This window comes from Falco biarmicus, chromosome 7 (assembly GCF_023638135.1).
Source record: "Falco biarmicus isolate bFalBia1 chromosome 7, bFalBia1.pri, whole genome shotgun sequence".
NCBI lineage: Eukaryota > Metazoa > Chordata > Aves > Falconiformes > Falconidae > Falco > Falco biarmicus.
Genome location: NC_079294.1, coordinates 40,567,979 through 40,592,986, shown reverse-complemented (window position 1 = coordinate 40,592,986; position 25,008 = coordinate 40,567,979). Strand labels below are relative to the sequence as shown.

Here is a 25,008-nt window from a genome sequence, read left to right as displayed (position 1 = left end):
CGTATGTTCTTTCCAAAGCTGCATTTTTAGGACAGCGCTTGAGAGCAGTGTTTTGTTTGCTGTGGTCTCAGTCCTTAGCTACTACAGAGTTTTGTGCATTCATTGCTGCTTTAAGTTGCTGAGAGTTAACAGAATTAGTGACTTCGTTTCAGCAGCTGGGGATTTGTGAATATATTATTTCTTTTAATTTGGGAAGAACTTGTGTTGAGCTGCCTTCACAGAGCCTCATGATCACTCTGACTCCTAGAATGCTGGATGGCGATGATTAGAGCATCAAGCCAAGGGTAGTTATAAATGGCAGGCAACTGCTGTAACTAATGAGTGCAGGTAGGCAGGGATGTGCTGCCAGTTTATCCCTAGGTTGTGTTTGCCTTGTGCCTCACCAGGTCATTTACAAAGGATGTGAGTGTGTCATTAGCAGCACTTGTGCTCAAGGCAACTGCTATGCACGCCTTGTCTCCCTCGGGGTTCTCCAAACCCAGCTTCCTTGCATGATGCCAGCACGGTGCACTCTGAGCACTAAGCTGGCTGGCAGTTTTCTTCTTTAGTTGTGTGAATGCCAACAGAAAGTATACAGTATGCACAAAAAAATATCTTTTTTGCTGCTGATGGAGTACAGAGAGAAGTGCATGGAAACTACCTGCTCTGATGTTGTGGTTTAGAAAAAACACCAGTCCTTTGAAAGGATCTTGGTAGCTGAAATCCTGCAGCCAGCTTGTTAGTACAGCGGAATGATAGCTAATAGGCACACTTTCCTTTAGTTCAAACTAATAAAATACAGTAACAAAAAGAACTGAACATCAGGATTACCGTATTGATTTTTAGATTTCAAGCCGTGAAGACTGAAACAAAGCTGTTTCATGTCAGCTGCCAGGTCTGCTGTTGAGTAGAAAGGCAACAATAAGGAACAGAAATGGCAGGAAGCCTGTACACATGGGTTTTTTTGTTGTTGTTTCCTTCTCTGTAGCTTTTATTTCCAGGAGCAGTTTGAAAGAATGATTTCCTGCCTTGCTTTTTTGTTTTCTTTCTCTGCTACTCAAACTCTCTGCTATCCAGGCTGTGGATTTCTAGGCCCTGACCGCAGTACTGTACACCTCCCACTTGCACTGGATACTAATGTCTTTGCTGCTGTTTAAAGTTGCCCCAGCTCTCCACAGAAATCTGTTTGTATGCCTTTCAAAGGTGGAAGAAACAAGTGTGTTCCTACAGTGTCATTTACATGTGCTTTGTGCTAGCCATATCACAGCCCTTTCCTACATAGCCCATGCCTTGTTACCTTGGAGATGGTTAAGAGCGAGCTAAAATAGTAAAGGCTAAAAAAGAGCCCAAATAAGGTAATAAGTCTCCAATGTCCTGGTTTTTTCAAAGGAATAACCGGACCAATAATGTCCAGATTGCTGTAATTAGGCCACAGACATTATGGCCAATTAGAAATAATATATCCGTAGTGAAGACTTAAGGCTTTCTTTAAAGCAGTCTTTTTGTTAAATGTTTGAAAGTAATGCATGATTGAAATGATCCCATTTTCCCTTGTGTCTTAGTGTGCAAAGAGAACAGGTACTCAGAAAAGTGACCGAAGAGTTTAAGTGACAGGATTAGAAAATGTTCATGTCTTCTGGGTAAAGCTCCTTTGGGCTAAAGTGAAGGGGGTTAAAAAAAAAAAAAAGTTACAGTTTTCCCCCATGTTTCAGTGTTTGGGGATTTGGGGGTAGGAAGATGTTTAAATGTTAAGACAGATCTACTGTACAAAAGGTTAAGCAAGTGTTAGAGGGACTTAGTTAATAAATTACTCACTTTCAGGTGCACCAGTTGCCTTTCACTGCAGTTTTAAAGCTGCCTTAACCCACTATTATCCAGGGGACACATATATTCTTAACATCTAATTAGATGGCACATCCCCCTGCCTCTCCCCATGCTGACTAAACAGGTAGATGGGGTGAAAAGTGTCATGGAGGTATGAGCATTGGGTTGATAGCTGCTACCCTGATATGAAGCTGGCCAGACAAAAACTTGACTTCCACAGGAGCAGTGTGCTTATAGTGACTGTTGTTTGCTTAATGGATGTGCCTGTTGATTATGACTATTTCAAAGCTAGAGTAGAAAATAAGTCGCAATGTTACGGCACAAAGATGCAGGTAAGGATGGAGTCACCAGCTTGCTCTTTTGGATAACTGGTTTAGTCCTAGCTCCATTTCACTCAAAAAATGTTGCGATCTTTCCACATCCTTCAATCCAGGTGAGTGATTGAAGAAAGATGATAAAAATACATTTTAGCTTGCGAGTAAAATGCATCTGTTTAACTAAAGCGTCCAGGTCATGCAGAAAGCAACAGTGAAAACTTTCTTAAAAGGTTAACTTGCTTTGCTGAGCTTTGACTTCCCTTTGTTTCCTTGATGAGTTAGCACGTCCTGATGTTACCTAGAAAATTGTACTCCGTAAGACTTTGTTGACAGGACTCGTGGGTTGAGAATGGTTCACAAGACAAAGTGTTTCAGTGCCTCCTCATGCTTGTTTTCTTGCTTGTATTGTCAAAGTGTTGGAGCTGGTCTTTCCTTCCTTGGAGCAAGGTCTCCCAGCACCCAGTCCTCAAAAATATTAACTGTAAATGCAAGAATCTGTATCTCTGCAGTGCCTGGATGGATGTAAAGGCTAGGAATGTCTACAAAGGCAGGCCAGGCTGAGTGTTTTCTCTCCCAGCGGAGTATTCAAACCTCTATGACATAGCTTAATCTGGAATGTTCTCCATCCCTCCTCTTGAATAGCTTCAAGTTTGCTTGAAACATAGTGAAATGCACAGCCAAAATTGGAATAAAAATGAGAATACAGCTTAGTCTCTAGATCCTAACTGAAAGGCAACAACATTTAAGGTAAGGTGTGTGGAGAGTAGGTGAATCACTTTGAGGCATATTAGGTGCAGGAACGGAACCAATTCTGATGGAAGGAGAAGCAAAGGGTGAAAAACTTGAGTGCTGTTGAGGGAGGAGTACCAAGAAAGCTGTGGCAAAAGTGAGCCAGAGTGGAGGCAGGAGGGGAGAGAAAGCGACAGGAGGTGCGGCCTGCCAAAAACTGGCTTGGTGAAACTGAGCTAGTAAACAGACGCTCATTTGGAGGTGATGTTTGTTGCAGCAGAGGAAGGAACACAGATCCTTCCTTCTGAAATGGGTGTCTGAACCAAAAGGCTGGAAAAGCATGCAATTACTACTTGGCCCACACAGCAATTCCAACAGGAAGGGTCAAATGAGAGTCTTGTTGCAGAATGCCTCGTACATCAGTGTACTGGCAGAATGATCAGATCAATCATCTGGAAGATTATAATAGAGGAGCGAAGTCCTAATTTCTATAACCTCCCACCAAGAACTTCAGCTACTGAGTTCTCTGTTTGCAATTGCGTCCTTTCCTTGCCCTCCATCTTTAAGAAGGTGTGGATTAAATACCTAATGCTCAGAGATAGATGGTGGCTGTGGCTTCAGTGCAAGGGGGCATTCCTCTGTATTTTAAAAATATCTAGCTCTGAGAACTGGAGTTTAAGCAACAGCTCTTGCTTCAGCATTTTCTGTTGGCTAGGTTAGGGAGTCAGCACACAGCATTTGAGGACTTGAGTTCAAATCTTGGAAAGTCCATTAAGCTCAGCTCCAAAATTTCTTGAACAAGTCTGGCCCAAACTTGGAAAAGCTGTAAAAGCAATTAGAGCTTGTGACAGCTGAACTTGCATCCTGCTTGCACCTTGATTTTCAAAAAGACAGCATTAAGAGAACTCTAATTGAAGTTACAGTTCTGCTAAATATTTTTTTTAACGTGTTTTATCTTAACTTCATGCTCCTTAGTGTTTTGGTGTTAGGTTCTTTCTGTAAACACAACAGGGAGCATTCAACATTCAAGCTGTAGTAGTTGAGGCCTGTAAAATGATGGTCATCTGTTTTCCCAGGATTTCTCATGCACAGAAACAGATGTAGCTGCAAGACATATGAAAGACCCTAAATCACTCTTTAAAAAAATGCCTACACTTTACACAGTGCTTGAATGGACTGTGGCTGGTAAAATTTTTTTATTCTGGAACTTGCTTTCCTTAATCTGAGGGAAAGTGAGAGGCCTGCTGTGAGAGCTGGGCTTGCTGTGTAAATATTTGAGGCAATATACTTGACACATCACCATTTGTTTATGTGACGTGAAGGGGAGCTTGCCTACATTTCAAAGAATCCAAGCAGAAATCCAGTTGGTGGCTATTTCTGTGTGTTACAGATCCTGCCGTTCCTGGGAGATGGCGCCGGGACCCTCTCCCCTCGCGGTGCCCAGTACAGCGCATCTCCGTGCGCTGCGGCCGCCGGGCCCAGCCCGGAGCGCTGTGCCAGCCCGGAGCGCTGTGCCAGCCCGGCTGAGGGCAGGGGCGGCCGAGCCCCCGCACCGGGCCCGCTCCAGCCTCCTGCGGCGCCGCCTGCCCGGGCCTGCGGGGGAGAGCGCCTCGGTGGCCCGCGGGAGACACGGACCCCCGGGGAGGGCGGCAAGGCCTGAGGAGAGGAGCTGTGGGACTCCAGCCCCGCCGCCTCCTGACCCCGGGGCCCACCGGCTCTGCCGGACGCGGCGGGGTGTCCCGGCCCCTCCGGCGGCCCGGCCTGGAACGGCCGCTGAGGGCGGGCACCGCCCGCTGCCCCCTTCCCCCTCCCCGCCGCCGCCCCCCGTAGCAGCGCGGTGGCGGCGGGTTCTGCAGCGCGTCCCGGGCGGCCGCCGCGCTCCGCCCTTCCCCCTGGAAGCGCCGCCCGGGCCGGGGCCGCGGAGGCTGAGGGGCGGCTGGGGCCGTGCGGGCGGCGGGCACCCCCCGTGACTCGCCCCGCAGGCGTGGGCACCCCGCGAGCCGCCGTGGGCGCCCCGGGCCGTGGCGGGGGGCGAGGGCCCTGCAGTTCGGGGGGGGAGGGGAATACCCGCCGGCGGCCCCAAGTGCTGCCTGCCGAGGGGCGCGCAGGGCCGAGGGGCGGGAGGTGCCCGGGTGGAGCCTGCGCCGCCACAGGGCCCGAAACCGAAACGAGAAGGAAAAAAGGCTACGGAGCGCAGGAAAGAACGATTGCGGGAGAGCCGACCCGACGCGGGCCATCGGGGACTGGAGGAGAAGCAGCAGCAGCCTGTGGAGACGCTGCTGGGGTGGCAGACGGTAGTCATTTGCAGCGGGGTGTACGCAGAAGGAATCAATTTTTTTTTCTTCCTCTTTTAAAATACATCTAAACCTTACCCATTATTAAGGCAAGCCATTTTCACGAAATGAATGGACATCAAGAGATACAGCTTTATGCTGTGCATGGCAATAGACAAGTGGCTTGTTAAAAAAAACACCCAAACAACTCTTGTGCAATATAATGCAAAGTATTTCCTACAAATCCCACCTCTTACCCCTCCTTACATAACTGGCATAGCTGGCAGGATCCTGGCAAATTGGGTCAAGCTGTACCCAGATGAGGATTATAAAAGGAATAGTTTAGAAAGAGCTGAAGACGCTGACAGGGCTGTAATGGAAACAGTGTTGGGTTACCCTGAAGAGCAGGGAGAGCCGTCGCCAGGAGCACCTACCCAGTCCCCACCAGCAAGGCTCAGAGCCAGTTAAGCAAACACACCACTGATAAACAACCTGCAGGTTTTCACAGCTGGGAGGGAGCTCTAGAGCCGATGTTCTCTGCTGGCAGGCAATGAAACAGACAAAGTAAGCATTGCAATGGTTGTGTGTGTTTTTTGGTTTTTTTTTTGTTTTTTTTTTTTTTTTTTTTTGAATGAGCTGTACTGGTGAATTAAAGCCAAGCATCATAAACCAAAGAGACACTCTTTAAGCTTTGAAAACTATTGGTATAGGACAAGCAGCAGCTTAAAGGTACTAACATGAATAGCAGGTAATCGCAGACCTGAAGGAGAACCAACCAGCACAGCCCTGCTCTAAAACAGAAAGTAGGATTTCTCTGAAAAGGGGAATAAGCAGCAACAGCAACATAGCGTTGAGATAATCCAAAACAAAGAGGAAGCCAGGAAAGTCCTGTTCTTAGAAAGTATGAAAAAGTCTGCTTTCACAATTAGGATTGCCTTATCTTTTCAGTATTTAAATGACACTGCAGCGAGTATTTGTCACTGGGCTGTGAGGAGTCACAAAATCCACCACTCAACTGCATTAAACCAGCACATATTCAGACCAGTAACACTGTAACACAAAAAACTGAATTTACATATTCCTTCAAAGCAACAGATGAAACTAATAAATGCTTGTGGAATTTTGTGAACTCAAGATTTCCAAAAGAAACAAAAACCCCACAATAAATACCAGCTACTTAGTGGTAACTAATAAAGGTAAATATTTTTCTACTTTCGCAGAGACTTCTTCAAAAAAATCATCCTGTTTGGTAGACGATAACATGGTAGAATGACAGATTTTTCTCAAAATTTGAGGGCAATAGCTTGATAAATAGTGTGAGCTAATTATAAAATGTGTTTTTCCTAAGCCCTGGAATTACAGTGAGCCAGTCTCTGGCAACATCCCCCTTGGTTCCACTGCTTTATTTAATGTTCCTTACCTCTCCAGAGGTAGCCTTTGTCCTGCACATGGCAGCAAATAATAAAATCCCAAGGATTTTATTCATTATTATTAATTATTCGTTATATTAATTAATTTATTAATTATTTATTATTATTTCCTTCTCCCAAGGAGAAGGAAAAACAACCAAGATTTTAGCGCAGTGTCTGCAGAACAGAAGGACACAGGGAAGTAAACAGCTCCACATACTTCTGTTAACACATTCATCTTTTGTTTCAGCTTGTAAATCTGTCTTCTAGCTCATCTGCCAGATTTGTTTCAAGCGATCAAACCAAACGTGCTCTTTTCTTAAAAAGAAAACAACAGCATTTCTTGGACTTAGTGCTGTAAAAGAATTCCAGTAACTGCTGCCCAAAAAACCCATTTGGCTGCCTCAGCTATCCAAGAATATTTTTAATGGGGAAAAGATGAACATTTAATAAGAAATCTTTTTTTTTTTTTTTTTCCAATATGAAATTCCATCTGGTTGACAAACCTAGCTGGAGAGAGAAGGTGCTCCCAAGAGTGGATAGTCAGATCGAGACACAGGAGTTGACAATCCCAAGATCCAGATTCTTCTCTCCAGCACCCCCTCAAAGCTATCCTGGGTCATTTTGGTAGCCATTACCATGTGCCTCCCTACATGTAAAATGAGAATACGTATCCATTTTAAAAATGTCTGCCTGGATTATTCCAATAACTGCACCTTTAAAAAAAAAATTAGATTCAATTGGAACCTGTGCAAAATACAGCAAACAGCGAAGAAGTGATTTTATCACCTTTTCTCTTTCACTGCTGTCCTTCAGGGTCTTCGTTGCTCCTCATGAAGGCCAGATACATTACACTTCACGAAAAACACTTTTACTTGTCCTTGTTATGCTTTCCTTTCACTGATAATTACTACTGTAAATGTGTTTAATCTCTGTTGAAATAATGGCTTGTTCTTCCTGTTCTGACACCTTTGCTTTGCTTCTCCTGCCTGATCAGTTCAAACTGATTAAGCGAGAGAAGGCTTCTCAGACACAAGCCATCTGACAGAGGACCCAGAAACAAGTGGAGATTTAACTGGGTATTGCTAAAATAACACATTAGAGAGAAAATAAAAACTCATTAGTATATACAGAGCAGGTATACTTTATGGAAAGAAAGTAAAACTAGAACAAGTAGGGAAATGAACCTTGTCTTACCTTACGTCCTTGCATGCAAATGTTTCACCTTTTTTCCAGCTTCCAGATAGATACGTGCTAACACAAAAATACTAAAGTCTGCCAGAAATCTGACAGTTCTTTGTATCCACTGCAGGAGGTGGGGGGAGAATCTTAAATTCTCTTACAGCCCTGTTCTTTTTAACAGTGTTTGATTCTGTAACTGTAATTGTATTTTTTTAACCTCCTAACTAAGCTTGAAATAACATCTATCGTTTTTAGAAAAACTGTGAAGGTTTAGAAGGCAGGAGAACACCACAAAGACTGCCAAGAGGGTGCTTTATTTTTTCTTGCTTTTGCAAACAAGATACCTAATCTCCAATTTAAAAAAAATCCCAATTCAGTATAATTACTGCATCCTCAACAGCATAAATTTTCATTCAAGGCACTGGATGACACTTTGGAATTTATGTCAACAAAGCAAAAATAAGGGCATTATTGGGAAATGAAAGACCTTACTAGGGTTTCTTGTTGATTTCACCTTTAGTACAGGGTAGTCCCACATTGAATAGTTAATCTCCTTTTCCCCATAGTATTTTTTAAACGTCGTAAGAAATTACTTTAAACATCTACTGAAAAATCGAGCTAACCGATACGCTTCCTGCCAGAAAGATAAAACGAGGAAAACAGTAACATGGTAGAGGCTTTGCCAGAGGCTGGGCAGCAAGTTCACATTTCCTGGCAGGTTTAGTGTTTGGCCAGAATAGTGATGTTGTTACTGGGGGTGTGTGGTGTGGGTGTCTCTCTGGTGAGTACTAGCGCAGGGTAAGCAGGTGGAAAGATGAAGTAAGGAAGCAAGTTCGCTGTGTCAAGGAGCAACCATCTGTTAGAACGGGTTTCCGTGTTTCACAGAACCCTACCTTCAGTCTTAGACGCAGCATTTTAAATATTCCTAAGAGGTAAGGAGCAACAGTCAGTGCACACACAGTGAACATCTGAGCCCAAGTACAGACAGTCAAGAGCTCACCCATCACCTGTGCATGCTGAGTGTGTGTATGTGCCTGTAAGATCTCACACAGTTCGTAGACAGAGGTAGCTATCTGCATAAGATAGAATTAATTCTATTATTTCACTGAATTAAAAATTTACTTCTGCAAATATTAAACATGGAAGGTAATGTGAGAAAATGTGACCCATGTTATTTCCTTTTAAATGAGTATTGCTTTTTATTCATAGCTATTAGAAGATTTAACAGTAAAAGTTGGCTCTGAAAAAAAGTCTTTACAACAATTTATGGAGATTAATCCTATTTGGGTAAGTCCAGACATTTACAAGAACAATCACTTAAATAAAAATAGAATATAAAGCCTATGTTTAAAACATGGCCTTTATTAATGCTTTCTAGTGAGCTCCGTATTTATCTTACATTGAAATAGTTCTGCTTTGCTTAAGAAAAGACAGAAAAAGTGCATTTACAAGAGTACTTTTTAATTTTCTGCGAAAATGGAAGGAATTGGAATCACAAGTTGACAAATGTTGTAAAATGAAATTTCAAGAAACATCAATTTTAGTAATGCTACGCCATCACTAGTGTTTCATTCTTTCTGCCGTGTGAACCAGAATATCCTGATATACAGTCTAGAGCATCTATGTTATTACTCTACAGCATAATAAACACAGAAAAAGGGGTTAAGAACCCCTTTCAATGTACAAACATGAATAAAAAAATTGATAAAAAAATCACTTTTATACATAATGTATATGCAAACTGTTTTAAATACATAGTTTTGGAAGAGTTATTTACAAACTGTATCTGTCTGTGGGACAATCCACAGAGAAAGCATACACAGTTGCTTTACTTTATTGTTGCATCTCAACTTTGGGAGATATAAATTCATTCGGCAGTACAGCAAGCATAAGAACTTGTGACAAAGTATCTTAAGGGCAACCCAATAAATTTTGTTCCTCAAAACAATGTAAGTACTAGGACTGCCAAAGTTTCCAAAGAAAGTTCTGGTTTAATCCAGATGCCCGCTTACAGATCTATGTTGTGGAGGATACGTAGACAGACCCCTCTGAAATACAGGCATGGCTACTGGATAAAACCTCCTTAAGAGCCATAACTGATAAGTATGTTTTATCGAAAGAGCGAACTAACCTAGATTTTTTTTTTTTCCAATTTTATTAATATTTTAAAAAATACATAAAAATACAACATCCAATGTCTGAATAAATATATTTAACAAGTTGCAAGATACCTTATTTTACACAAAAATTTCAGCTTTAGAAATCTTGTTAAATAACTTCACTGTTGTTATATATTTCATTTTTCGTCTTTTTGTAACAAAATAAAAACTCTGAAATTACATAGAAAAAAGACAAAATATTTTTGTCAAGGGATAAGATAGTCCACTGAAAACCTATTCACAATTCCACTGTAAACATTAATAAACATTAAAATATTTGCATAACTGTGTGCTCAAAAATCCTATAAAAAGTGGAAGACTTATTACAACTGTAGTTTTCAGTCAACTACACTTCCTTTCACAATTTATTTTGTCCCATTTACACCTTTAAAACTGGGCACACTGCTGAGAACACATACTTTGGCAGTTCCATATAGCAAGTGCTTCCACAAAGAGGAACTACTCACCAAGAGTTAACGTACAGCTCGGTGAAAGTGCAGCAGTTACTTAATTCTTTTGGATAATACTCTGATGTCTGCTTGGTGCACTTGCTTTTCTAAGATCTCCCTAGAGCACCTGAATGCTTCACTGGACATAACTTCAAATTTGATAAGTGCCCTTTCTCTGAATTAATAAAAAAAAAACCAAAACAAAACCAAACACAATGACAAGCATGTCACATTGTGCCTACAAACCTTCAGTTACCAATGAGCTTAATTTCTCTGACCAGTAAATTAAACAAAAGAAGAGGGTAGGAGGGGAGAACAGGTACAGTCCAGCAGTGGAAGTGTGTACAGAATATACTTGGCAATGTCAAACCAGTTGAGTGCTTTCTGTGGTTGAATTTCAGGTTCTATGTCCATGGCAGCAGGTTGCTGGCAAGGCAGAGAAATGTGTATCACCTGCATTCTACAGCAAGCACATTCTGTGGAGGAGATGATGATGATGGACTCATTCCAGTGTCCGATGAAGCAGATGACATGGATGCCCCTGTATGTGACACTGAACATACAGAACAACAGATCAGCATCAGCTTGTCAAAGCACATGTCAGAATGAAGGTTTCTTTGGTTATTAGGTTGTTTAAAAGGCCTCAAAGAAGCAGCGTGGTCACAGAAAACTGATACGGATTTTTGTCAACTGCCTTCACTGCTATATTCACATAAACTGGGTAAGTAGCCATACCCTCTCTGCGTCACAGACCAACTGAAAAGATGAATCAGATGAGTCATTATGCTGACTGAAAACTCAGACCGCACTTGCACTGGGAAGTCCAAGTTTCTAATAAACTATTATAAAATAGTCAGTGAATGTTTTTCTTAGGTTAAAGTTCTGAAAAGCCACAAATACTCTTTCTAAATATGTATACAGACAAATAGATGATAACACACTTTTTTCAAAAATGCTGTCAATTAAACTCCAGTTGCTTTGAGTTACTTATTTTCAAGACGACTTTTCATGGGCAGCATAAAGCAAATCTGAAAGTTACCTTCTCTGTCTTTCTTTTTTAATCGTTTTCTTCTCCTGTCTATGGTTGCTACTTCTGACTTCAAGGACATGTAGTATTTTCGTATTTCCTGTAGTTTTTCTTGTAAGAAGGAGATCCTTTCAGTACTGCTCATGTTGTCTAGTTCATCTTAAAAGTGGGAAGAAAAGAAAAAAATTAGCTTCAGCAAGGTGATTGTAAATAAACGAATGCAATCCTTAAGAGTATACAAGATGCAGCATGAAAGGTAACACACTTCCGTAAATACCATATAATAAGGCCTACACGTAATTTAGAAACCCAGTATTTGCACATTTTTCTTCCAAAACCAACTGTCTCATAAGTTCCCTCTAACCAAGTCACTCAGAGAATTCTTACTGAGCTGAAAACTCCATTTGTATACTCTAGGCGAAGCATTCTGGTGGTGGTGTTTCTCTCTGTGTTTATCCTTCTCTCCATCTTTGATGTGAGGTGAAATCACTCTTGCAGGTGATCGAGAAATCTTCTGTGGTTTGGATGCATTTAGGTGTTTTACAGGAGTACATTTACTTGAACTGTCCAGGACAGGAAGATCTTCACTGTCACTACTTTGTCCTGCAGCAAGAGAAATGTGTTTAGACTTAAAAAAAACGTTGCTATTTTAAGAACTGTAGTTATAGTTAGGAAAATTGAGCATGAAAAAAAATGCTCCTTCTTGCCCAGAAGATTCCAGAATGCACACAAAGCAAACCCTGAACAGATTCAGACACAACATGCACTGAACTCTCAAGTGTACTGATCGTTAATGCACAAGTCAAGGGCTGACTAGGCCTTTAGTTAAAAAGTGATTGTGAGATACTTTTTTTCCAGAAGAAAAAGAGCAGCTTATTAAAATAAGAATATTAGAGCACCGATAAACTATCTCAAGTCACGTATTTTGGCGTTCTAATATAAAGCAGACACTAGAACCCCTTTTCTAAAATTAAAACTGTATTAATATAGGTAGGTAGCACATGATTGTATATATTTACTGCACTCCTTTACACATCTAAAGGAACAGTTATGAAGCATGACTAAAAAGCATAAAAGCTTTAACACGGAACAGAAAGTTTTAAGCTGATATATGCAAATATTTTAGATTCTCACAATAATTTCCAAGTTTTTACACGGCTTTTGCTGAAAAGTTATTCTTTATCATCGAGCAATTTTTTCTGCACTTCATAAATGTACTTTTTCCCATGAGAAACACCTATTGTAAGATTTTAAAGGAGATGTTTCTACCAAGAACAAGCTCCCTCTCCCAAATTCATAACCAACCCAATATAAAAAAAAAAAATCAGCATAATGGTAAATATTTAGTAACTGTTAATATACACAGTTACTAAAAGTTTTTCCTAACCAAGGTATTAACAATAGCCAAGCAATTTCCCAGTAACACCAGCTCTGTGGTAGCAGTAAGTTCTCTCCAGTTAACAGCCAATAATCCTGAATAATAGTAATAATAATGAAAACCGCTGACAAGGAAGTCCCATCCAACAGAAATAATGGGCAACAGTGAGAACAGCAGGCCCTTGTATGTGTGTATAGGACAGCATAACCTTCCCCGCTCCCCCTCCGGGAATCTACCTGTTCCATTCTTCTCATTTTTGGCTGCAGCACTTGTTCGCTTTGGAGTACGCTTTTGTTTTTTTGCCAGTGTTCCACTACTGCTGTCACTGGGTCTTTTTTGACCTAAATGAAAAGACAGGCAGACAAGACACCTCAAATATTGCTGCTACTCACAAGTTCTTTTTATAAGAAACACAGAAATTTAATACCAGAAGACAAAACAAACCAGCAATTTTTAGCCAAGTGACACCAGACTTAAGACAACTTCAGAAATCATTACAGCGGAGAATGACTTCTCGCAGGTGATGCTCACCTTTCTCTCCAGTCTCTCTCTCCTGCACAGCTATACTACAATTACTTGACGTAGTACTGGCTTCAAATCCATTAGCAGACTCAGTTTCACAGAGACCTTCTTGAGACTCTTCTGCCACACTGTCGACTTCAATAGTCATGTCACTTTCACTCTTGATACTGCGTGATTCATCCTGGCTAAGAGCAAGAGGCGAGGCCACTGAGAAGCTTGACTGGACAGCGGGGGGTAAGGCAGATGGATTTGAATTTGAAGCATTAGGGTCTGGCTTTTCTGATACTGTGTCTTCACTACTGCTCTTCTCCTTTTCATCCAAGTCATCCAAGTCTACTTCATGGCACAGCAAAGTTTCAGGACCAATCTGAGGCATTGCATCATCCTCATCTTTTAAGGGAACATTCTCATTTTCTTCAGATGGACATTCAAAGTTCTCGTTCCTTGGCTCTTGACCATGCTGAACCGATTCTGCCACCAGCGATGGCATTTCCTCATTTTCAGTTCTGAGGGACTCTTCAGCATTCAGCCCTCTACATTCTTCTGCTCCAGTACATTCATTGGTCCTCTCTTCAGATACAATATTTGGCACTTCCATCTCACTCTCTCGTCGATTTCTCTTTTCAGGCGATGCCTGTTCCAAAGTTTTCCTTTTCAAAAGCTTCTTATCTTTTGTAGAAGGTTCTGTTTCACTTTCAGTTGTGTTGGAAATTTCTTTACAGTCCAAAGAAGACATGTCTAATCTTCCAGGTTCTGCAAGAGATTCATTTGCCACCTCTTCTTGGCTTCCTGGCAAAATCTTTGCGTTCTCTAGAGAGGGATCTTTTGTCTTGCTCCTTCTCCCTTTTCCTTTAGGTGATTTTTCAGCCTCCCTTTTGACTTCTTCTATTTGTTCCGTTTTATTTCCAAAAATCTGAACAATTTGTTCACTTTCTTCAACTTCAAGTTTGAGTGTTTCTAGTGGCTGTACTTGAGTCCTGTCATTTTCTTTCAATGCACGAGGAATCTTTGGGCTTTCTTCATCTAGCTTCTCATCATGTAGTTTTTCACTTTTTTCCAGTTCTGAAGTTTCTGGAGAAAATTCTTCATTCAAATTCTTTTCAGATGACTCATCTGCTTCACTGTCAGATGAGCCAGAATCTGCAAAATATTTGAAAAAAAGGAAACAGCATCCTAAATCATCAATTACAGCAAAATTTCTTTTTTCAATCACACAGAGAGTTTATTTTCAGTAATCTATGGTATTGACGTCAGTTTACAATGAACAATTTTAAACTTAAACACTGTGTTACTTACCACACTATCACAGTTCTTATTTTTAATCAAAATTTCTATGAAATTACAATAGTAGTAGTACTGTCAGAGTTCAAGGAGCATCTGGATGATGCTTGTAAGTAGTCCTGCAAGGAACAGGGAGTTGGACTTGATGATCCTTATGGGTCCCTTCCAACTTGAGATATTCTATGATTCTACTACTACTATTGCCCAAATAAGACAATATAAACGAATTACAGTTTATAGTAGCAAAAATAGTTTTACAGATTCCCATGATCTGATATTTACCTGTGGACTTTACCTCCCCTACCTGACACAACAAAACCAAAAAACAACACTCCTGCCCTCCATGCATCCACAAACAGAACACCCCCCACCCTAACCAACAACTCCAAACAAAAAAACCCTAAACCCCAAAACTCCAAACCCTTCCACACCACAGTATGGGTATTTCATTGCTAAACTACTGTATGAATCATGGACCACATACAGAGCAAATATTATTCCATTACCAGAAGGCTATTCAGGGATCTGTACTAAAATCAGACAGTGATTTCACTTCAGTTCTTGTTCACAGAGGCTCAGAAATACCAAAAATACTGCTGTCGTTTGTATGTAATTAACAACTCTGCTGTATGATGTAGTACTGGGGTTGAGAATTTAATTACCACAATGAAGACTGTCATTATAGCACTAGATTTGGTGTGTTCAAGATTAGGACTGAAAGGCTCTGGCTGAAGAGTATGGAATGACTTGCAGAGTCATTTCCATGCCATGGCTCTTCTGCGAGCAAAATGTGCTCCCCAGCACTGTCAGCTCAACTACTTCCTCAATAAAATTCACAGCAAGTGGAAAAGAACCTAAACCACAAAAAAAAGGGTAAAAAAATAAAAATCAAACCTCTTTTCCATAAAGGTACTGAATAAACCTCAAAAGCATACACAGGACTGAGATCACTCACCATTTGATCCTCTATCAGAATCAAACATTCCTGAGCTACGTGTCATCTGCCTGCAAGGTGTTGCTAAAATCAAGATCGAAAGGACTGATTTTTATACAGTGAAAATTGCATCAAAAATTTGTTTTGTTATATAGCTTGTACACTGACTAGTTAAGTAGGACTCTAAAGCTGCTGACAGCACTGTGCTCGCTGAAGTTGTCCTATTAATGCACCGCATTAACGTCACTGCATACATGCACTTCCATGCCAGAACACGAGTGCACCAGATGTACCTTCTGTTCCATTTGGTAATGGTGAGGAATCTGACAAGTTGTTCCGTGCACTTCTGGGTCCTGATTTACCTTCACTATTAGGCGTTTTGGCTAAACTGCAAGATGTGTTTGATGGAAGAGTAGATTTCAGAGGGGGTCGCCCACGCTTTGATTTTTGTTTCTCCTCATCCTTCTTCTCATCCTTTTCACCATCTTCTTTATTCTGAGGGGAAACCAATGAATTTTTAGTAACATGTTTCACTGCTGATCATCAAACCTTCTCTCTTTTTGCTCTGCACTTCTACTAGAAAACTGGACTGGACTGAGCAACCTTTTTTATTTTTCTTAAAATAACTAAGAGTGATAGTCATTAAGTATAGTACTACAATTGAAATAACCATTACTTTTGTTTTTTTCTTCTGTTTCCTCTTTGGTCCTCCTTTTTCCACAGGCCAGATGATACGATCAGCTTTCACCCATTCATCGTATCTAAAAGTGAACAAAATAGTTATCACTATGGATAAAAAACTTGTTTGCAATATGAGGATTAAAAGACTTGAGTCACGGAACATGTTTATTCAGGAAAGGTAGGAAAGTAGAGCATGTATTTAAAAACACATGCAGTATCTGGCATTAGAAAGATGAGTAACATTTCTAGCCCCATAAAAAAAATTTATGGGATGGGGGAATGGAAGCACAAACTTTCCTGTTACTTGCTAGCGAAGCACTGGAACTCAGGGGACTGAACCAGCTATAAAGTTTGTCAGTTATTTCATATATACAAAAGACAGTTTTCACCACAACCGTAAAATATGCTTTTTCAAATTATAGCAATAAACCGGGTGAGATTCTGAAAGGCACAAATACACTACTACTGCTCCTCAGAATCCCCCCAAGTTATTAATAAGGTAACAGGACACATGCCAGTATGGGGGAAATATCCCCGCTCCTAAACTTTAAGTTGTCGCTTAAAGACATTTCCTTAGTTACTTAGAAACATTTGGATTTGGAACATCAAGTTATATACCAAAGTGTTCTATTTTTAAAAATGATCAGTTTTGTGATATTTTTGTCCACATAATCACAACGCCTTTAAGAAAACAACAAAAAAGCACCATTTCTACAAAGCATGGTTGCCAGGAGAACCATTTAATGAATTTTTTTCTCTAGTTCTTTGTTGCTTAGCCCTCTCCTACCCTCTCTATACATAACAACCATTGTTTATAATCACAGTTAACATTCAATACAAGAATAAATTTTGTTGCTAGAATTTCAATGCTTGATACACTTAATTGTAGATGCCTTCACCATTATCAACGATTCCCTTAAATAAAAACATCTAATAGCGCTAAAACTAGCTGACACAATAAATTACAGGGATCCTCCTGTGAGGAGTGAGGATTACTCACTTTAATTTGGACGAAACACGTAAATAAGTATATTCTGATATTTCAATGCAATAGTGTCATACCATGAACAAAATTACTAACAATGAAAAGTGTAAGAGTCAGATCCTGTTATCATGGTGATAATTCAACTCAGAGCCAAGTTACTGATCTTTTTTCTCTTTCTTTTTTCCTTAAAACCAAAAAATTTTCTTCAAGAAATCCTTTTAACATAGAAATGAAACTCTGTTTGTCATCCTCACCTTACATTCCAACCGTAATAATGAACTAAATATAAAACTTCTCCATCGTCAATTTCTGTGCTTTTAATACTGGCTTCATAAATTTTTTGAGTCTTTCCACGTCCATATTTTACTTTCACTTTGGTTCCAGTCAGGCAGGGTTCTGCATCATCCTCATCCTCTTCACCTTCCGATTCTCCTTTGTTCTCAATTTCCTCCCTGCAGTAAGGTGTATTTAAAATGTCCACTAATTAGTGACAATCAATGTTTTAACACTTAACTAGCATAGCCAAGCTACTACAAAAGAAAAGATGCAATAAAATATTTTTTCATTTTCTGTATCCTGCACTACCTCTGAAGCTGGCTTGGACACAGCTTCTTAAATCAAGAACAGGACTTATGAAAGAATAGGGGTAAGTGCCAAAAATATCCAGAAAAATTGTATGATAATTTAAACACAATTATTAGGTGTACAACTACCTCAAAGCTTAAAAACTATTTTTTAAAGGAATATTTTGGTAATACAGAAAGAGGAATAAGTTAACTCAGCGTTTGGCTCCTAAATATGTCAAGAAGAACTATCTTCAGTTTTTAAAATACTTTATTTTGACATGCTTTAATAAAAAATAAAAATATGTCTTCTACGGTTTGCTTAACAGACTGCAGTTTACTAACAGTGCACATAAGTTTGAATTGCCATCATAGTGACCCTCTCATGGATACAAACACCATTCTGTTGCGGGGGGGCAAAGTTGTTGATTAAAACAGTGTTTAACCAAGATTAAAAAGCGTCTACACACCTCTTACTAGCTTTATCTACCCCTTATTACAGCTATATCTAATACTTAAACATATTTTCATGAATTACAATCTAACCTATTTTCACCTGTATTTCTCTCCCTATTTTAGGGTGGATTTAGCATAACGTAAGCTAAACTACAAAAAAGGCACCAAGAAAGAAAATACTGGAAAACAGTACGGGTTTGCTTTTACTGACATACATTTGCTAGCCTTCAGTGAAAGATGAACTATCTTCTTGTGACAAACAATTAAAAAGAAAGAGGACAAGCATCACCTGCACCACTTAAGAAAACTCTTTTGATGCCTTGGGCATCTGACATACCTTTGCAACCTGCTGCACACCCACACTGTTCCTTTATCTGAGGCATTTCTGCATGTTATGGTGCACTGCAAGATTATCTTTTTTGGACCACGCAGTGACACTTTCTTTAAAATAACTGTGTTTTTCCCACTCCTCAAACTCTTTAGAAGAAAATATGCAATACCCCTATCAGGTTTTATTCAGTATCAACTTGTGTCCCCACCGCTTAGCCACATGGACAAGAAAAACAAGGTAGGAAAGCCAGCTTGAGCAGGTAAGACACTGCCCTTGACCACAGCCAAAATAGCTAAGAAGAGGTCTACACTCTGGTAATAAATTAGTCACCTGCTCACTAGTCATTTGTAAGCAGGACTATAAATCCAACTGACCTTGTCAAGTTTATTGTCTGGATGCTATTTGCCCTTTGCCCTTCCATGTCTCTCCATCCCCTCCTCTTTAACCTATCTCTAGGTTTCATTCAAACTCCCTTTCCTTCTCCTTTGCTTTATCAGCTGATCCCCTTCCTGCCTGCCTACAATAAATCAAGTAACAATAAAAAAGCGCAAGCTATTAGGTTCAGCAGCCATTACTGACCACTTAAACAGAAGTCTGGAAGAAAAGAGGCTCTCTTTTTCCATTGCTATTTCAACTGCCCAGAAAAGTCTGCCCCGACAGTTGCTCGCCATCCGTACAGCACCCGGCATACTTACAGCCTGGTCTACTTGGTGTCTGTACATACTAGTGTGATAAAACACCAACACAACCCTAGCAAGACCTTCAAGAAAAATACCGTCTGGCACCTGCCAGAAAAAGATGCTTCCATGAAGTACCGCAGCCTCTACAAGCTTGAAATAAAATTTTCCCTTTCCTGTCAGGCAGAGTGAATTCGGTCCCTGGTTTCCACATTTTAGTTGGTAAGATCTCCAACTCTGTGTACACTCCTGCTTGGAGTACGGCTCAATCATGACACAGACATACTTATAAGAAGGTGATACAAGTTAATGTTTACCTCTCCCTCTGCCTCTCTTCCTCTTCATCTGACTCTTTATCTGAATCATCTTGTTTTTTGTTTTTTTTCTCTTTTTGCTTTGGTGTACTTTTTCTCCCTAATGGAGTTTCATTTTCTTTCTTTTCTGCATTCTCAGGTGCTTCTTCTGTATCTTTGTTTTCTTTGTTACTGTCTTTTAATTTCTCTTGTGTTTTATCCTCTTCACAATCTTTTTTAGCAGGAGTTGTATCACGGGCAAGTCTTCTTCGTCCCTGGAACAGAAATATAGTCAATTTAATGACTCCTGTCAATTGTTCTCTGTATAGCCTCTCCAAAACTCAGTGAAAAGTGAAACATACTAGTCCTGTACAGAAGAAAGGCTGGAGATAACACCAAAAAGTGAACTGTTCTAAAATCTTAAGATAACAGCTTAAAGTCTTGCTATTGAGGAAAAGAGCAAAACAAAGCCATTCTGCTTGGGTTGGAATAAAGAGGATGAGCTTCTGATTAACTTCTGGAGGATTTCAGAACATTCATTTGGACCTGTAAGGTCTGCTGCCCTGATAGAAAGGGCCAAAATGCCTTTCTCAACTACAGCAATAGCATTAATTAAAGTGCTTGTATAGGACCTCTGACAGCAGGCATCTTCCCTTTAGCATCTTCAATCCTTATAGCCACCTGTTACAGAACAGAAATTTGTCAGCTTTAGAAAAACTGTAAGTATTGCATTTTTAAAAGGTGTTTGAGTAGCTGGACAACTGCTGTCTGGAACTATCTGCAACTGTTTCTTGGGGATCTTCTCCCAAGTAGAAGTACGGGTTTCTCATTTTACTATTAAAAGTCTCTTGATAGGGTCACTGCTTTATAATCAGAACATTTAGAATAATTAATCTTGCATTCATAATGTATCTGGAAGGCATCCAAAGACAACAGTAATGAAGGCACTATCATAATTTAAATTCACAGTTTTGGAAAAATAAGCATTCATAAACAGATAGCTGGTGACTGGATTAGTAAAGCAATAAAATACAAAACTAAATTTTTAATTATGAAGAAATTAACACAGACAGCCAATGACAAAAAAGACCAAAAAAAATTTCTTCCGTTTCTTTATCCTCTCACCAGTTTTCTCCAAAACTAAAAAATAAATGAACTAATAACAAAGCTAATATCACGCCAGGAAGTTCAGGAAGTCTGATACAGCTTGGAAAAACCACTTGCAGTTAGGTAGAAATATAATACATAATACCAATCTAAACTTGTGTTTACAACTATGTCTTCTCATCTATTAAAGGGCCACATCCTTGCCTGAAAACTGGCTTGCAAGAAGTAATTTATTAATCACATTGTAGTTGAACAGAATCCTTACAACCTGAACAATCTAAGTAGCAGCAATTTCTTGTCCTTCAGTAATCATGTTCTATTAAGGGACACAAAATGACCTTTTAACAGAATTAACAACGGTGCTACAGAGTCATATTGAAATCCTTTTAAAAGTATTTTGGTATTCTCCATCAGACTCAGCATTCGCTAGCTGATGGGTCACTGGTAACTACTAGTATAACCCTTACCTCTACAGCATTCAAAGACAAAGGAAGACAAAACTTTAAGTGTTCTACCCTCGACTTTTGTCTACATACTGTAAAACTGTAGTGTTTCTTTTATTAAAAGAGGAGATACTGCGATAAAAAACAACTAAGAGGAATGTACTTTCTTTTGATTCTTAAAGCTGTAGCAGTCCCTCAATATTCCCGCTTCTTGCCAGAAAGCTCCAGATTCCATATGCCTGCGGAAATTCTCACCCACAACCAAGACTGTCCTGCTGAGTTTCATGGTTCTGACAATACACAGCTCTCGGTAGCTCTCACGCCATCCCTGAATTGAAATGTGCCTGGCATCCAACACAGTCTGAGCAAATATCATGGATGATTTAGAGTATGAAGAAATAATCAAAACTGATTCTATTCACTGGCAGAACGCAATTAACAGTTAACAGCAACTCCGCGCTCACAGAACCCTGTCCTGTGCTTGTACAAGTATGCCAGTTCAAATGTACAATCACTCCACACGGGAAAACTCATTATGTAAACTGTTCACTATACTACAGGGTTTTGTTAAATACTAAATAGAAATCAGTGCACACCACTTACCCTTGGGGATCTTAGTTCTATTTCTTCTTTTTCACTTTCACTGCTGGAATAGTTTTCTTCTGCTTCCTTTTTAACTTCTGTTGGGGGCATTTTTGGTTCCTCTTTTAGACTTTCCTCCATTGGTTCCACGTGTTTCTGTATGTCTTCTACCACTTTTGGCTCATTGTGATGGATGGTCCTAAACTGAATGTTTGCAGAACGGCAGTACTCTTCAAAACCATAAAGATACCTATAGATACAAATAAAGATTTTCTATTTATTGAAGTGCATAAAACCTATTTTCCTGCTCACAGAAAAGCAAGAGGAGCAGTAACTTCAGGAAAAAAACAGCGCAACAAACAAAACAAAAAAATAAAAAGCCAGAGCAGCTTTTTAAATGAAACAATTATGCACACAGGTGCTTCCCACAAATCTAACTTCATCCCCATCCAATTAAGAATTCATGACATTGAAGCCTAAGAACATCTACACCATTTTTCAAATGCACAAAAGACAGCTAAAATCAGCCTAGTATTAGAATATGGGCATACAAACAAGTTACCACATGGTAACAAACTGCCATGCATCAGTTTGTTCTCTGGTAACTGGCCTGTGTGCACACTCTAATCCAGTTAGAGGTGACAGAAATGTGAACCAGTTTATTCCTCAAAGAATAAACATGCAAGATACAACATACTATTATGTGTTCATACAACATAATTATTTCCATTGTAACAGAAACCTAGTACATATTTACCAATTACTTTTTATGATAAATACTCTTCTCTGTAAAATACAGACCTTAAATATGTGCCCAGTTCAAATCCCACTGAAGATAGTCTGAATATTTTCATCTTCATGAACATTAACATGAGTTGAGTCATTAGCCATCCCTATTCAATCAGCCAAATTTCCTTAGGTTCGAGTCAAGAGAACCTCATTCTTCCCTTTTACTCAAAAAGCCCAATTGTTTCTTGTCAAACTTCCAGGAGGATAAATAAAAATAATTTTTATTTAGAAAATGAGCTTAAAAAGTGTCATTCCTAAAAGGTTTCCATTTCAAAAGTTAACACACAACTGAAAACCAGGGGTCAGAATAAAAAGATTTATGCATTTTTTCATTACAAGCAATGATTTTACCACTCAATACTGTCACATCCACCATAGCAATGTACATAGTTATGCCCTAAAGCCATTATTCCACAGATTCCACAAAGATGACACTTAAACATGCAACCTGAAACATGTCTACCTCTATCAAAGTTTTTCAGGAAGTTAAAAGAAATTGGCATAAAATTATCCTCTCTGCATGCAGTATCTACAGGCGGAGGACAGAGTCCATTCTTGTTAATCACCATAAATTGCAAAGCTGAATTTGCCAAAGCCTTTTTTATAAATACCATTATTGTACTCTGAAATGGCATCATTACATGATGAAAATGAATGCTTCTTGATAAGAAAGCAAGTAGAATTCTGATACATTAGAGCAACAGGAACTTAAGAAGCCTGAGCACTCCCTCCTTTCCTCCACCTTTTCAATCCTCAGTACTGGAAAAGGCTCAGAACTGTTCATTAACTGAAGAATGACAACTATTGTCTCACTAAACTATCAAAAATTGCTTGAATATTGTACATGCCACTAAAAACCCCCGAAGTATGCCTTCACCACTATACAATATGAGAACTTACTTTCTATAAGCAGTTTTTACATTGTAGGAAGCAGCCGAGTTCAAAATAGGAATGCCAAGGTCCATATAAATTTGCTTCCATACAGCACCACTCTCAATCTTTGGGGAAAAAAAGGGAAAGAAAAAAAGATTTGTCAGGTTTTGTTAAAAAAGAACATTAAGGAATGGTATCTAATACAGCCACAAGTCACAGCCTTTAAGAGTCACTAGACGTATTTAATTCAGGAAACATCCAACACTTACACTGTCACACCCACCCTGCTGATACACCAGTCTAAAAAGCTTGAAGAGATTAAGGTCCTTGTAGCCCAGAACAGGTGGTTTATTGATAGGAGTACCTAAATAAGACAAAACCAGAAATAAGACGTTATAATCAAGAACAGCAAACTGCTTCTTCCATTCCTTTAGCACACATTTGTTTACTAATATCCTTCCACATTTTAAAATCTGTACTTAATAATTCTAAGGTATGTCATAGGTTAGTAGTCTCCAACCACCAAACAAACAAGGCTTCATCTGCTTTTGAATGCATCACTTATTTCTGGGTGGATTATTAGCACGATGGCACCAGCTGCTTGAGAACTATGATTTCTCAACCTTGTTTTCAGACTCATGCAATAACCCCCATCCAACTGGCTGCATACCACTGTCCCTCTCTTGAACGGAGGGAACAGCCAGAATTACACCAAGCTGCATAGAACACCTGATAGATGTTGGAATATAGCAATGTGTGAAGAGATTTAACGCAAAACACTGTGGTCTGAAAGGAGTAGGGAAGCTGCAAAAATGTTGGATTAGAAAAAGATACACAGGCAAAATGTCAGAAAGTAAAAAAGCACAAAGCCCTAACAGGACATGAATATTTGGGACAGTTCCAGGGACAAAGAAAGAACTCAAATCAGATGAGTGGTAATGATAGAAAGAACAATAATTAACTGCGAAAGTAGAAACCAAAAGTGACTTGGGGCAAGTGGCTGCATACATAGACAGTATTTGTCCCAGCAAGGAAGAGTATCAAACCTCTTCCCTGCTGCTTCTCATCTTCCTTCATCTTCATGCAATTATATTTGGAATCATTAAAACAATTTTATAGAACTTTGGGAATACCGTCATGATTTCACGAGTCATAACATTCATACTGAGAGGACAGAGTGTAGAACAAATCTGTTGGGAACAGAAATCTTGCTATAAGGACAGAGGGAAGGAAAAAAGAAAAAAAAGGAAAGTAGACAGGCAGGGGGAAAGACCAAGTCCTGTACATTGCTCAACTGGCACACTAGCTTAAAGAATAGTTTCTGGACTGAGTCTTCAGATTCAAAAAGATGCTGTCTTCTTTTGCCCTTTACAAGTCCCTGACATAATCCCTACTTGGTATGTAGTTTAAGAGTGCTTAAGAGACAGAGTGAAAAAAAAGAATAAAACAGAACAGGGGGAAGAATCAGGCTGCTAGAAAAAAAAGAAAATTTTGTTAGTCCAACAGCATAGGCATTTTTCCCCCCCCAACATCACCTCTTATTCCTCCAAAGCAGGTTATTCTCCAGAAACACCAGTTATATACAGGAGGCCTCAAAATTACATTGGATGAACCCCAGTATACTTTGCTATAATACACGATCAATTTCTAAACCTGTCATAAGAACTGGCAATACTGAACAGACTTGGAACTGTTCTTTTACGGTTTTGTGGTCTCAAACACATCTCGTTAACAGGGATGCAGAGCCTCTTTTACAAAGTTAACT

At 39.6% G+C, this 25,008-nt stretch overlaps 1 protein-coding gene across 2 annotated transcripts in view; it reads right to left on the bottom strand.

Annotated features, from left to right (window-relative positions):
* Positions 1-9,153: 9,153 nt before the first annotated feature.
* ARID4A (AT-rich interaction domain 4A) overlaps positions 9,154-25,008 on the bottom strand; it is a 50,516-nt gene continuing 34,661 nt past the window's right edge. The window contains exons 13-24 of one of the 2 annotated variants that reach the window (XM_056345738.1): positions 23,513-23,607; positions 23,271-23,368; positions 21,603-21,831; positions 19,474-19,724; positions 17,384-17,581; positions 16,140-16,224; positions 15,757-15,958; positions 13,258-14,388; positions 12,963-13,067; positions 11,736-11,951; positions 11,361-11,507; positions 9,154-10,874 (exon numbers count right to left, since the gene is read on the bottom strand). In XM_056345738.1, coding sequence (XP_056201713.1) covers positions 10,771-10,874; positions 11,361-11,507; positions 11,736-11,951; positions 12,963-13,067; positions 13,258-14,388; positions 15,757-15,958; positions 16,140-16,224; positions 17,384-17,581; positions 19,474-19,724; positions 21,603-21,831; positions 23,271-23,368; positions 23,513-23,607 — 2,861 coding nt within the window. In that variant the 3' untranslated portion in view covers positions 9,154-10,770. The remainder of the gene's footprint in view (positions 10,875-11,360; positions 11,508-11,735; positions 11,952-12,962; positions 13,068-13,257; positions 14,389-15,756; positions 15,959-16,139; positions 16,225-17,383; positions 17,582-19,473; positions 19,725-21,602; positions 21,832-23,270; positions 23,369-23,512; positions 23,608-25,008) is intronic. The other variant, XM_056345739.1, reaches the window with a different exon arrangement.